Here is a 14,530-nt window from a genome sequence, read left to right as displayed (position 1 = left end):
TTTTCGTTATTTTTTATTGCTTATCAATTCGAGATTTCATTCATTCATCGATCGTTGGTTTCATTGGAAATCAGGTTTATTATCAACAAAAAAAAAAAAAAAAAGGTTTTCATAGATATTTTTGACAGACCCCAGAGACCTCTCTTTCTCTCTCTCTCACGTAACGGGTGTTGGGTTTGTTGTTGAGAAAGTCTTTCCCTACGAAAAAGAGCTGCATGCCCAAAGATTGTGGGAATAGATCTCCCAAGAAGCTGTCGAAGATTAGTGGCGATCAGCTACAGAAAAATAGGTAGAATCCATAACGCCAAAGCTGCACACAGATCCCAGGAATCCGAGCATCCAATGAGTTCTCCAAAGATGATAATTATAACTACCGCATATTCGTTTCTAAGTGCACTCATAGAAGAACACTAGACTGAATGCATGGATAATGCCTCTGAAAGAGGATCGCTGGAAGATCTGCTGTATGGAAAAGGGTTTAATCGCGTTCGAACTCAAATGCCACACACGGAATGACAGATTTGTCCCATAAATAAACAACTTCTGCTACGATCAATCGATCGATGATCGATCTCTTTGAGACTTTTAATTTCCCTGCCAATTGTTGTTTCCCGGGCCTTTTGTTTTCTTTCTCTCTTTTGTTTGTGGCTTGGCGTATTGATTTCAATATTTACCAATTTGGCAATTTTTGTTCATGGAATTAATTTGATTGTTGTTTTGTTGTGGAGGGCAGCCCTCCCGGATGGCGGTGGACGATGATGGTGTCGTCTAGCATCTAAAAGGCGAATGCTCTCGCGGAGTGCCCTGGAAAGTTTAGAGAGCGTTCACTGATCTTTGACAGGCAGACAGACAGACAGACAGACAGGCAGGCAGGCAGACGGAATGGATGACAGACAGATGGGACTGGCTGACTGACGGACAGTCAGAAAGAAGGCAATGAACGGAGGACGGGGATGATCATCATCATGCTGGCTGGCTGGCTGGCTGGCTGTTGCTGCTGGTAAAAGATGATTCGCTTAAATTTCGCGGCGCCCTCTCTGCTGCTGTCTTTCGGTCTTTGGAGATTACGAAATCGTTTTCGTTCGTTGGATTACATAAGCCACACCAAGAAAAAAAACCCAACGAAACGATGGGGGAGTGGGCAGGGAAGAAAGGAGGTTCAAATGAGGTTGCTTTCACATGAGCCGTAAATTCTTGAGATTCTTTTGTGAGTTGTGCGAAATTCCATAGAAAATATTTCCATTGCCATCTGGAGGATGGGCATATGTATGTAATTCCCATGTGATTGCCTGTCCCCACAGCTCTTGTTGAATGAAATCCATCCGATCTTTGAAAAATTGTTGTCATTAAATCGAATATCTGCATCATTTGATGTTCATTTGTATGGATTTATTTATGTTTTAGAAATTATACGTAATCATCGTCAGAGTTCCATATATCATCATTAAATGTTTTTGCTAATGAACATTTGATCACCTGTTTAAACTCTCAAACTCTCAGGCCCTCAAGCCTCCATCGATCGACCCGAAATGATAGATTTCTTTTGGTTTTAATGCTTTGCTTTTGTCACACAAAACTTTCGCAAGTATTTTCCATAGGCTTTTCCCCCACATTTTCTCTGGCGTTTTTCTACGTTAGCCAGGCCAATCGATCAATCATTGAAGCGCGCACACAGCTCTATGCTAAGGGGTTATGATAGGGTTTTTGCATATTTAAAAACAAATTTGAGCTAAATCGGATAGCTATTAGGGAAAATATCGATTTGGAAGTGCAGTCGTGTTTTTTGTCTGTTTTTTCTTCATCGAAATTTCAGTATTTTTGCCTACCTTTTCAAAGGGTTTTTATGATGAGAAATCTGTGCAAAGTGCCACACATCTTAGCTCCCATAGAAACGATCTTCAGGCGTATTCCATACCACACTTTAGGCCCCTGAAAGTGAGCTTTTCTTTCGGTTTTCTCCACTGTAATTTCTTGTCATCGATCAATCTTTTTGGATATCAAGTATTATGCAATCGAAAAAACAGCAGCAACAGACAACAGACAACAACAACAGCAACAGCAGCAACAACTGCAGATCATAACAGATTCCACATGCTTTAATGTCTCCACGCATATTTACCCCCTCCAAAAAAAAAAAAAAAAACACATGCAACATGCAACAGTAGCAACAACAGCAACAGCAGCAACAAGTAGCAGTAGCAGCAGCAGCCGGGGAAAAGCTGCCACCAAATGCAGCATTAATTGCGCTTACATACACAACAACAACTGTAACTGCAACTGCAACAAAAGCCAGTGCCAGAGCCACAGCCACAGCAACAGCAACAGCAACAACAACACTAATCTGCAACTGCCACAGAAACGAGGCAACAACACCACGCCCATGCCGCCCCTAGCTAATGCCAACAAAGCGCCGTTAATTGTGCTGAAATCTGCAGCAGCAACAGGAGGAGGCGCCACAGCTGTTGCCTCCGCCGCCGCCGCCGCATCAGCCACAAGTTCTCCCATAAAACGTCGCAAAAATCCGCCTGCAATTTCCCCATTGAGCCTAGGCTTGGAGGCAGCGATAGGAGGCGCTGGCAGTGGCGGTGGCGGCAGCTGCTGCTCTTCGTCCACATCCACATCGCCCCAAACCTCGCCAGCGGTGCGTCAAACCAAAGCCAGTCGCCTGCGTGCCGCAGCGCTCGGTGAGTGTCCTCCCAGCTCTCTCTCTCTCTCTCTCTGGCACACAACTGATATTACGTAGACTATATTCCATAAATGGTTCTGGTTCAAGGGTTTTTTATCCTTTACTTTCTTCAAAAATGTATCTAACATCCTGCTGGCCTATCCTTAATTTTTGTTGTGTGTAAAAATCAATGTCAACCAAGGCTCCTATTCATCATATACCCAATTGTTTTCCCCCTCCCACACAACCACACGCACACACAACTCTCTGCCTGCCCCACTGCAGACAAAAAGAAGGAAGAGGAGCAGCAACGTCAGCGCTATAGTTCGCCCTGTTCCCCACGGAACACTGGGGGAGGAGCGGCAGCAGCAGGTGGTCCCTCGCCAAGTCGACGCCTCAGCAGCTCTGAGATTTCACCAAAATCTTCTGCTATCAGTGGCTTCAATTCAGAGCCAGCAGCAGCAGCAGGAGGACAGCAGTCAAAGGCGCGATCCTCATCACAACCGGCTGATACACCACCCACACAGCGCAGACACAACCTGGTGGCCGTCGGCAGTGGACTCTCGATGAAGCAGAACCTCAGCGAACTGCACTTTACGGCCTCGACCGATTGCACCCTCAAGATGATGCGGCCACGCAGCAGCACATTGAGCACAGAGCAACCGGACGCCCAAAATGGGGCACGCGATAATCTGAATCTGGCCAATTTGCAACTGAGTCCCGTGCAAAAGCACAAGCGAACGGTGAGTGCTTAGCAGAGATCCATGTGCCATGCCCAAAACTAATCTCTGTTTTTCTCCTCTCCCTCTGCCTCTGATAGCCGGAGAGTTCGCCTCGTCGTCTGGGAGATCGCGATAAATCGGCGAAACGTAAATCAAATTTGAATCGTTCATTGACAGAGGAAGCCACCAAGGATGGCGGTAAGTGCCACCACAAAGGCGGATGAGGCAGCAGCAGCAGCGGATGAGGCGGCAGCAGCAGCAGCGTATGAGAGGCAGCAGCATCCAAATTTGGTTTTTGTTTTGCCTTCAAGCTTGAATGCATTGAATGGAACTGCCAAAAAGGTTTCCAAGCGATGGATGGAAGACTCTTCTCTTCTTCTCTGGCGTCAGTCAATCTTCGAACGTCATGTGGCATCAACCACACAGCGGCTACTCCTTGCAACAATTCCATTTCCATCATTTTGTACTCCGTGCGGAGAGCTTTTCCACCTCCGGCTTCGCGTCCATTTGCATACGAAAAACCTGTGTAAAATATGTTAAAATCCGCCACCAAATGCTGTTGTTGCCCCATCACCGCCCACAAATGCTGTTGTTGCCCCAACACCGCCCACTGTTATGCACGTGTCTGCCCAAGTGTCCTGTGAAATTTTGAAACAGAAAAATCCCTTTGAATCCAAGACTAATGCCCTGATCTTCTCTTGCAGATGAGGCAGATGCCACGAACCGCCGACGTCGACGACGTGAGCTGGGAATGGCACGTCCTTTGGTGCCTGGTGATGATGAGGCACTGCGTGATCTGCTCGCCCAGTCGCCGTTGAAGAGCTCTTGCAGCGAATCGACTGGGGCATCGAAATCGGAACCCGTGCGTCCCCTGACCTGCTCCTTTCCCGGACAGCGTCATCCCGAGGTGGCTGTGCGCACTATGACGGCTGTGCTGCCAACGCCACGACCACTGCATGCCCCACAGCAGTCGGTGAGGAGTGTAACGCAGAAGTTCAATGAGCGAACCCGTGCGGATCTGGCCGAAATTAAGAAGATTGTGGATCAATCGGAGGAGGTGCCACAGCAGCAGCCAGAGGAGATGTCGAGTCAGAAAATGTCTGCTGCAGTTCTGCGACGCAAAAGCACGGATGAGGCAGGAGCCGCCGGAGGTGCACACGGCTCTCCCCCAGCCCCAAATCAGATTGTTTCTATACTAAAGAAAAAAGAACAAGCCTTTGGCGACTGCAATTCGAGTGCCTCGAGCAATGCCTCGCCAGTGACGTTCTCATCGAGCGTAATGGATCCACCGCTGGCGGGGACTGCCCGCAGCAAGCGCCAGGGAATCCTGAAGAAGCGCTCCAGCCTAGATGAGTCGCGGTACTACTCCCGCTCCCATTCACCGGATGAACGGAGCATACTGATCAAGTCGGCGCGTAGGAACTCCCTCGAGGAAGCAGGCACAGGACTGAGTCCCGCCCAGAGCCATGGAATTCTGAAGCAGAGCAGCTACGACAGCAACAAGAGCGATGGATGCCCCTCGGCGGCGGAGAGTCAGCCGCACAGCATACTGAAGAAGAAGGACTCGCTGTCGACGCCCTCGGATGGGGGATGCCACAAGCATGTGTCCATCTCGCAGGCGGTGACACTGGCAGCCGCTGAACTGGCGGCCCATCACGATGGCAGCTTCGGGCTGGAGGATGTGGCAGTGGATGCCGACGGTCATGAGATCCGACCCATTCTGAAGCAGGAGAGCACCTCCAGCGAGGAGGCAGTGCGTCCCCCGAAGCCCATACTGAAGAAGAAATCGTTTGGGGAGGCGGACGAGCACGAGGCGATTCGACCGATACTCAAGTCCTCCCGCAAGAGCAGTCGCGATGAGTTCGATTTGAGCGGATTGGATCACGAGGGCGGCACCGATTCGCCCATTCATCCCATACTCAAAACGGATTCACCCTCCAAGCGTCGCTCGTTGGGCTCCTCACACGACCAGGACTCGCCCAGCCTCCTAAAGCGACGCACCCGCTCACTGGAGCGTCCGGATGCGCCGCCCGTCATTGATTTGGCTGCAGCACTCGATGCCATCTCCACATCGCAGGCGGCAGCTGCTCAACCCAGCAGCACGCCCGTGGATTTTGTCACCACCCCGACGAGCATATCCGTGGCGGAGAGGATTAAGCGCATGGAAATGCTCGCGACACCACCCTCCCGCCAGGCGGGTGGCATCAACAGCAGCTGGGAGTCGCCGCTGCAGCAGACACCAGTGAAAGCTGCAGAAGACGGCGAGGAAAGTCCTGCCCCGCGACTGCTGAAGCCCAGTGTCCTGCGAAGGGATCTCCAGCGAGAGCGATACAAAACGCAGCCAGTTACGAGCGAGGAGAAGAGTTTGTAAGTTTGAATACTCGTATTTGTGTGTGAATCTCTCTCTCTGCATCTGTGTATCTGCAATTCCACATTGCGTATACGCATTGTATGGCAGGCAGGCGGCAGACTGTCAATCTGTCACCACACGACATTTGCCGCTTCACGGTTCGATGGTCCAAAGAATTCCAGCAGCAGCAGCATGGAATCATTGCTATTTTTGGTCCGAATGTCTGGCACTCGGCCTACGCTTCATATAAATATTTATACCTCGCTCACACTTGCTTTTCCCCATGCAAAATGTATGAAAATTTGCAGAGTTATTGGCCCCTGATTCAGGGTCATTTCCATAGCAGCTACTCCCAGCTACTCCCAGCTGCTCCCTGCTGGTCATTGCTCTCGTATAATTATACATTTATTTTGTTCTGCTTAATTGTATTTTGTGGCCACACATCGTTGACCCCACCCCACCCAACCCCTTGGATGATGATATATTTACCATATTTCCAATGAAAAACTAATTTTGTTTTACCCAAAAAAAAAACCCATTGAACCCACCAGTTCCTGACCTCAATTCGTATTTGCCATCATGCTCGTATATTCATTTGCCGTAAACTCACTTTTCTTTGGCTCTTCTGCTATGTTTTTTATTACCTCTTACCTATTTTTTTTGTCACTTAAGCAGCTTATTGCTTGCCTAATTACCTGTGCAGGCACCCCTGCACACCTCTCTCTCCGTGTGTGCAACAATTGAGGCCAACAAGAACACGCGAAAGCCCGCAACAAAAATTAAGCAAAATAAAGGTTTAGTAATGGTTTGGGGATTAGAGAAGGTCGATTGGCTTACAAGGTAGAAGGTATACGAGAGAGCGTTACGAGAGTAGTATACGGGTGAGTGTTACGAGAGGGATATACGGGAGAGTGTTACGAAAGGGGTATACGAGAGAGGCTTTTAAGAAAAAGAAAAAAAAAGAGAATGTTTTGGGTTTTATTGATCTTTCAATGATCAAAACAGGTTGCTCTATTTTATTGCTAAAATATGTAACTGGCATACTTTTCCCCCCCTTCGATGATCATTCTGTTAGTGACTCTTTCCTGCTATCATTCTCCATCTTTTAATGGCTCTTCCTGCCTATGTATCACCACCTATTAGTCCGACAAATTCCCACCTTTCGGACGACTGCTAATTTCTGCGAATTTTGCAAAGGTTTGGCCAATGTCAAGCGTCGTAAACCTAGTTTTCGGCCACTAAAAGCATTTTAGAATCATTAAAAATACTAGAATAGATACTGTCCCGGCTCTATACCACTATACCCTTCCCCTCTTTAACTGTGTTTTTATGTCAGCATTTTATGGTGCGGCTGCTCCACGAGTGAGTGTTCCATAGAGTTCTTGTTGTTTGTAGTTGTTATTTTTTTCGGGGCTTTTGTTCCGCTTGGCATGGCACTCCCTTCCTCAAACAAAAAACACAGACAAGAACAGAACAATAAGTTCTTTTGGTGCCCAGCTGCACCGCCCCCCCTGCTATATCTTTCATACTGCTTTTGTTTTTCACACTCTCTGCCGCCTGTCACATTTGCATTCAACGAACGGTATTGTCAATATCTTTTCGCACACATTCGCCGACATTCGACAGTCGAGGCTTTGTGGCGTGTAATTTATGCTGCCCATATAGCCATATGCGAGTAGTCATATGCCCCATAGAAGAACCCCTCCCCACACAACAGAACAGAACACAAAAAGGTTGCTTGCATTTCAGTTGGTTGCAGCGCTCGAAAGCGTTCAGAAGATACTACTACTCGTATCTGGGGGTTCAGTTCTGTTCAGTTGTGCTCAGTTGTGTTGGGGGTGTGCGTCATAACCATCTATCCATACATCCGCACGGGAGTAGAGGACTACGAGCACTCTTTCGGGAAGCAATCATCACCCAATCACCTAGATTGAAGTGGATACTCCACCAAACCAAAAAAAAAAAAAAACAAACATAAAGGGTTTGTCCTTGCTGCTTGTGTTCCATGTTGCTGCTGTTGCATAGACGTCAGAGTGAAAAAATGTTTGAGGCGTATATCAGAAAACGGTAAATGAAAAAGCCAACCAAAATCGAAGGAAAAACCTGTCAAAAATCAAACGAAAAACCTGTCAAAAATCAAACGAAAAACCTGTCAACAACTGCCGGCATTTAAACACTTTTTGTGGTGTACCAGAGAGCAAACATTTGTGGTCCGATTAAATCAATATTGTAGTAGCAGTAGAACCAGCTATGGCATGTCCAATTCAAAGTTATGTATCTGTATCATTCGTAATCTTTTGATAAGATAACTGTTGGGTAACAATCGACAAAACTTAGTCAGCGAGCAAGACTTTAACCCTGAACTCTATCACCAAGTAGAATCTATTTAGTATTATAAATTAGCTAAGAATGTACCCACTCAATAAATACCTAAGGAACTGATGACGCAGAAGGTTGAAAGTAGGTTTCAGGTTTATCTTTTCTAAGGCCAATTATACGAGCTAATCCTTAAAACTCGTATAATTTCAATATGTTGAATGACTCCACCTCCAGTGTCTTCAACAAGGTACGACATTTAACATATTTTCCATAAGACTTCAAGGGGTATATAATGCACAAAAGTAAGATTAAATCAAATTCAAGTATCAGGGATCACTGGAAGAACCTTTTAATAGATAATGGCAGGGCCTAGAGAGCCGCCCCATCGTACATATAGAGCTGTAAAAGTTATACCATAGTTACCACAATGGTTTGAGTGCACAATACCCTAATGTAGGATCATCAGAAGTACCATTTCACAGATAACTCTTCAAGGTTCTAAGAGTCACAGTCACCGTCATTGTCCTCGTCATAGACCTCTCAATTCTTTCCACTAGTTACCCTTTCTGCGAGGATCACTAACCCCAATAGCAGCGACCTCTGACATCATCTAAATATACATATTACAGGCTCTATATAGCTGCCAGAAATCGTACCATTTTTTTCCATAAATAACTTTATCCATGTCGCACTTTTTCAACGTCAGTCGGTGGCCCATTCAAAAAGCAAAAGTTCCTAAAAATAAGATGAAAACAAAAAAATGAGCAACAAATGTTCTCCGCACGAAGCAGCTGCTCCTCTCTTTCTCTGTTTCTCTTGAGAAAAGTGCTACGGCAAAAGAAAAATCAGGGAAAATCCACTAAAGAAAGAAAGGAAAATACCAGACCAAAATAAATATAAAGCGCAGCAATAAAAAGAAAACGAGGAAAAACAAAAGCTGAAAATAATTTAAATTTGCTGGCAGCGACGTCGACAGCGCGCCACTCTGCACCACTGTGCAGCACCACCCAACCAATCGCCACACCACTCAACCGCTGGCCGGATCCGCCGGTCCGCTCTGCTCTGCTCTGCTCTTCCGCTGCTGCGATTGGCAGCGGCGTCGGCAGCGTCTCCCCATTTGTTTTTACAAATTTTTCGCTCAGTCGCTCGCGATCGCTTTTTCAATTTTCACGTACGCCGCAGTCGAACGCAGCGCTGAAATAAAATTTATATACTTTTCGAATGGAAAAATAACGTTAAAAAAAAAACTATAAAAAGAGAGAAGAAATAGTGAAGGAACTGAAGAGTAAAACAGTGAGGAAATAATGATTGAAACAGAGAGAAAATTGTGATCGTATCTCGTAAAATAACAAAATAAATAGTGATCCAATCAGTAGACACAAAAGGGGACAAATTGTGATTAAAACAATTAACAGAAGAGTGATTGAAAACATCGCCTTACAAACGTGTGATCGTAACAATTTAAACCCTTGAAAAAAGAGGCTAAATAGTGCTCCAATCATTTGCCCAGAGAAGAGCATAATTAGTGCTGCAATCGAATGTCATTATAGAGTATAAATAATATCCGAAGTTCACGAAAAAGAGAGCATAGATAGTCCATCAAAGAGTGTACAAATTGTGATCGAAGTTCTCATCCAAAAAAGAGAGTATAAATAGCAATCAAAGTTCTCATCAAAAAGAGAACAAATAGTGGAATGAATAAGTGGAAAAGAAATCGAAACTACTCATAACTGATAAAACAAAAAACGCTGCACGGTTCGGTTCGGTCCGGTACGGTACGGTCTCTCCTTATCAGGTGGAAGGTACGAGTAGAAGGAAGAAAAAGGTAGAAATAAATACATATACAGTATACTCGTATATTTGTATATCTGTTCAAAGAAAACCCACGTTCTCATACCATTAAAATGTCTTTGCCAGTTGCCGGTTGATGGTCAGAATTCATTCGAGTGACATTCCGGCCACATTTACCGCGTGTTTGTAAACTGAAAAAAAAAGGTTGGGAAAATATCTTTGAATATCAATAGAAATCGGTGGAAATATCATGGAAATGTTTAGCATGAAAATCACTGAATAAATTGTTGCTATGTCGGGCATGAGAAAGGAAAAAATAAATATGGAAATGAGAGATTTTTCGAGCATCTCATTCGTAATGTGCTATAAATAAATTCCATGGAAATGTGCAAGGCAGAACCACAGCACAAATTCCATTTTCAAGTGCCAAAATATGAAAACCCCGCTGCAAAGTGTGCAAATATTTGTTAAAATCACAAAATGGCAATCACAATGGCTTCATAAAATATTATTATATATTATACTTATATATTTGCGGCTAAAAAATACATGTATTTTTTGGCTTACGTTCTGTTCACTCATTTTGGTGATTAGATCATTCGAACAATCATCATTATTTTTTTTGTTTTTGTTGTTAGAATATCGGCAACTGTTGGCCCTAATCATGCTCCCATAAATATTATTTTTAAATTATAGTTAAGAATTCATTCTCTTCCTCGCTTGTGTTTGCTCTTTCTCTCTGTTGTTTTCCCTTTCGTTCTCTCTTTTGTCCACTCTCCTTGGCTGGTTTCTCTGCCTCTCTGCTCTCTCTCTCTCTTTCTTCTGAAAATCCAATTAGCTTAGTTTTTCTATTTATTTTAGTTGTTTATTTATAGTTTTTTTCTCTCTGTTTTTCACCGCTGCCTCACCTTCATTCGCATTGCCTGGAAAATGCAAACAAATATTGGGAAAATATACAGAAAATAAGGTTGTGGGTGAAACGACTAAATATAGAAGGGAATGCGGTAGGAAAAATGCAGAATATATCTGGCAAGACACGCAGCAATTTTTGATTGTGAAATTTTGGATTTCTGTAGCGAGTTTTTTTTCGGTGTGTCTTTACACCTTATCATCAATTCAATTACCTTTCACTCTTGGCTTAAACAGCTTGGCTAATTCTTTGGGCCATCGTTGAGCGCATAAACATCTACCTTCACTTTCGGTTTGATGAGAAGTGATTCCCTCGGGGCCAGAGGTTTCACCATCCAGCCAGCCATCCCATAGCCATAGCCATAATTAACTTGACCAAAATTGCCTATAATTATGGCCAAAATGCTGTGCGCGAGGCATTGTTCGCCAACAGACAGAGAGATTCACACAATATTAATGCCATTTGTTATTTCGACTTGTTATGTAAATGTTTGAGCAGAGTTAACATCAACGATTCAATCATTTGCAGCTTCAAAGCCAACTCCACGCCCTTTGACATCTCGTCGTCGGGCACGTCGGCCTTCAAGCCCACCAAACCGCTGGACATTCGCCTGAGCCACGCCCAACAGCAGCAGCCACTAATATCGCCGATAACTGGACAACCACTGAGCCACGTGCCAGCACCACTGCTGCTCTCCTCATCGACACATTCGGGGGCAGGAACGTCCTTCCGTTTGGCCCGCAGCTCCACGCAGCCCCTACAATCTCCACGCGTCGTGCACTTGGCCACACAGGGCGGTGCACCCACTGCATCCCCAGCCTCATCACCGTCGCTGCTGCTGGCCCGCCAGCATTCAATCAACGACAGCGTCAATCTCAGCGAACAGTTGACCCTCTCCGTGGGCACGGACAGTGAGCACATCTTCGAGATGTCCGGACTGGAGGAGGACTCGGCCATACAGTCGCTGAGCGACGAAGTATCCACCTCTGCATCTGCATCTGCCACGGCAACCGCAACCGCAACCACAACGCCAGCCAGTGGTTTGGCTCGCAGCAATAGTGTTCGGGACAGGGCCAATATGTTCCAGCAATTGCAGCAGGACCAGTCGTCGCGCAATCGTCGGTCTGAGGCAGCAGCAGCTGCAGCAGCATCAGCATCAGCCGGAGAGCAGTCAACGCCACGTGCAGCGGGTGAGTACTCCATGAAGATTAGAGGGGACCATGGGGAGGGGCTGGGGGCCCTATGGGGGCTCGCTCGTCATTACGGAAGGTATCATCATCAAGTGGGTTGGCAGAAATTAGCATGAAGCAATAAAACAAATGAGGAGAGGAGACCGTTAGGTGGAACAGCGGGCCACTATGCGAACTTTGTTGTGGCCCATGAGGCAACGGCAACGAACCATAGCAAGAAGGCCAAGACCACAGAAACCAGAAGCCAGAATGGGATTACGATACAAGTAGTAGAGTAGAGTCGAGTCATTTCGCCTGAACTATGGCTTAATAGAGGAGAAAACGTTTTAAAGAAAAGCCAAGAAGAGGTCAGGATTGGGCAGGGATTATGTTAGACTATTCTATCAAGAGAATCCAATTTCTACTACTTCTTTCTTATATTTCTGATATAAATAAAGTAGAGAACACTCTTTTTTGTTATACAAAAATTCTTCCAGTAAGGAACTTTATTTCGTTGCTATTCAAACCCATTTGAATATATATATCTATAAAGCTTATGATAGTTCCTTCCACAATAGTCATAGTACAGCTCTAGATTGCTCCATTTATAGCATAACAGACAGAACTGCCAGTAGGTGCATCCCTTCTTGAGTTTTTTTACCCGAGTCCCCCAGCCCAAATGACTACCTTTATTGGTCTGTGACACCTTTATTTTGTGAGTTTGCCAGTTGTGTGTTGCCATTTGTTGTTCCGTTTTGTTGGCAAGCCTCTCATGGTTGTTGGCCAAGTTAATAAGCTGTAAAATGTGTGTCACTCGCCTTGCCACACAAACACTCAGTCGCATGTCGCGTCGTCTCGTTGGCAATCCAGCGGCTAATTGAAGCTCTCGTGTTTGTTGTGCAACACATTTGTGGGCGGGGGGTGACCATTGACGGGGTGGGGTCCCACTCGAGATTAGTAGCAGGTAGGCCCAGCATCGACAGAGGGTATCTAATCATGTCTGCGAGTAGTCATTGCAAGTTATGTCAATCAGTTACACAGCCGCCAGTCGAACAGACAGAAAAAAAAATTCTAAAAGAAAATTTTGAAAATAAAAAAAATGGCAATGATTTTCAAGATAAACCTACACGTCCCGCCAGATCCGATGACTTTTCAAGGAGGACATCATATATTAATTCATATTCCAAATATTTCAGGACGCCAATTATCGCCTGGAAATATCACAAATCCTGTGGAAATATCGTCGCTCAATGATGATCCAATGACGCCAAATAATACACAAGATGAGGAATTTGGTAAGCTTCAATTGGGATTATCACATGAAAGAGAAAATGGAACCTGACACAGAATTCTGTCTGCTCTTTTCATTTGTGCAACATTTTACGCCTCATTTGTTTGCATCGAAATTTTATCGTTTTGATTGCACGAAAATTGCTCATGTTTTTTTTTTTTTGGAATGAAAACTTACACATATACATATATATTTATTGTTCTTGCTGTTGTTGTTGTTGTTGCTTAATGTTGTCTTGTTTTTATATACATATATAATTTTATTGGCGCCGACCGCGAGACTAATTTTAATGATTAACTTGAACAAATTTGAGCGAACTGCAAAAAGAAAATTGCGCAATTGCCACACAAAAAGGAAAGAAAAACTGCATGAAAAAACCTGCAGTCGAATAATGGGCAGCAAAGAGAATCGCAAAAACCAATTTTCCATGGTTTTCCATGCATGTGCATCCATCATACATACATTTTCCATTACATTTTCCTTCCATTTTCATTTATATTTACATTTTCATTATTTTCTGCCCGTTTCTTGTGTGTGTGTTTTTTTTTTTTTTTAATTTTTAACAAATGAATTAACTTCTTGCTATAATTGTTGCTGTTGCTGTTTGCTCTGGTTTTATTATTGTTGTTATTGCCGCATGTGAAAATGATTAACAAGTGTTTTAATTTATTTTGTTTATGTAATTTATGATTCGTGGTTTTCTTTGCCACATTTCCACATATTTTCCCGATGCGGTTTTCCCGTCTGCGTTTTGGTCCCGGGGTCTTTAGTGAACTTAATTAACCGTTCATAATTTGTCTGGCATTTGCGTACAACATTTTTTGGAATCCTCCTCTTTGGAGCTTTGGAATTCAAGGGGAAGTCTTCCTACCCCACCTCATTTGTGTGTTACACTGACACACTTGTGGAATGTGTGGCGCACCTTTTTTTTTAACCTCCTTTTTTTGCCATCCAGCTATCGGTTAGGAGAGTTTTACGACTGCAGATTGGGAGCGCCTCTCCCTGGTGACGCCTCTCCTTCTTTGTCGTCTCGTGTCGTAAAATTTAATGAATGATAAGGTGGGAATGACGTTGACCTTGGCATACGATAGTGGTGTATACCATACCTACAATTAGCATAAAAAGCAAGGAATTTATTGGATGTTACGTATAATATTTATAGTAATATTTCTATAGTGTTTGACACTCCTTTGAATAAGTGAATCAGTGCAGAATTTAAAGGGAATTTTATATATTTTGTATTATAATAAGAGCAGACATCAAAAGGTAATTGCTATAGTAGTTGTGTTATTATTAAAAAACTCCTTTTGGGA

The 14,530-nt window shown here is 44.4% G+C and overlaps 1 protein-coding gene across 6 annotated transcripts in view; it reads left to right on the top strand.

Annotated features, from left to right (window-relative positions):
- LOC111067494 (supervillin-like) overlaps window positions 1-14,530 on the top strand; it is a 58,906-nt gene that overhangs the window by 1,927 nt on the left and 42,449 nt on the right. For 2 of the 6 annotated variants that reach the window (XM_041594076.1, XM_041594078.1), the window contains exons 1-6: window positions 2,288-2,684; window positions 2,951-3,408; window positions 3,486-3,585; window positions 4,092-5,754; window positions 11,286-11,947; window positions 13,123-13,221. In XM_041594076.1, coding sequence (XP_041450010.1) covers window positions 2,381-2,684; window positions 2,951-3,408; window positions 3,486-3,585; window positions 4,092-5,754; window positions 11,286-11,947; window positions 13,123-13,221 — 3,286 coding nt within the window. In that variant the 5' untranslated portion in view covers window positions 2,288-2,380. Of the gene's footprint in view, window positions 1-2,287; window positions 2,685-2,950; window positions 3,409-3,485; window positions 3,586-4,091; window positions 5,755-7,668; window positions 7,805-9,797; window positions 9,882-11,285; window positions 11,948-13,122; window positions 13,222-14,530 lie in introns of those variants that run through there. The other 4 variants (XM_041594071.1, XM_041594072.1, XM_022356579.2 and 1 more) reach the window with 4 other exon arrangements.

This window comes from Drosophila obscura, unplaced genomic scaffold (assembly GCF_018151105.1).
Source record: "Drosophila obscura isolate BZ-5 IFL unplaced genomic scaffold, ASM1815110v1 contig_1, whole genome shotgun sequence".
Lineage (NCBI taxonomy): Eukaryota > Metazoa > Arthropoda > Insecta > Diptera > Drosophilidae > Drosophila > Drosophila obscura.
Note: the sequence above shows the minus strand (reverse complement) of the source record. Positions and strands in the feature narration are given on the sequence as shown.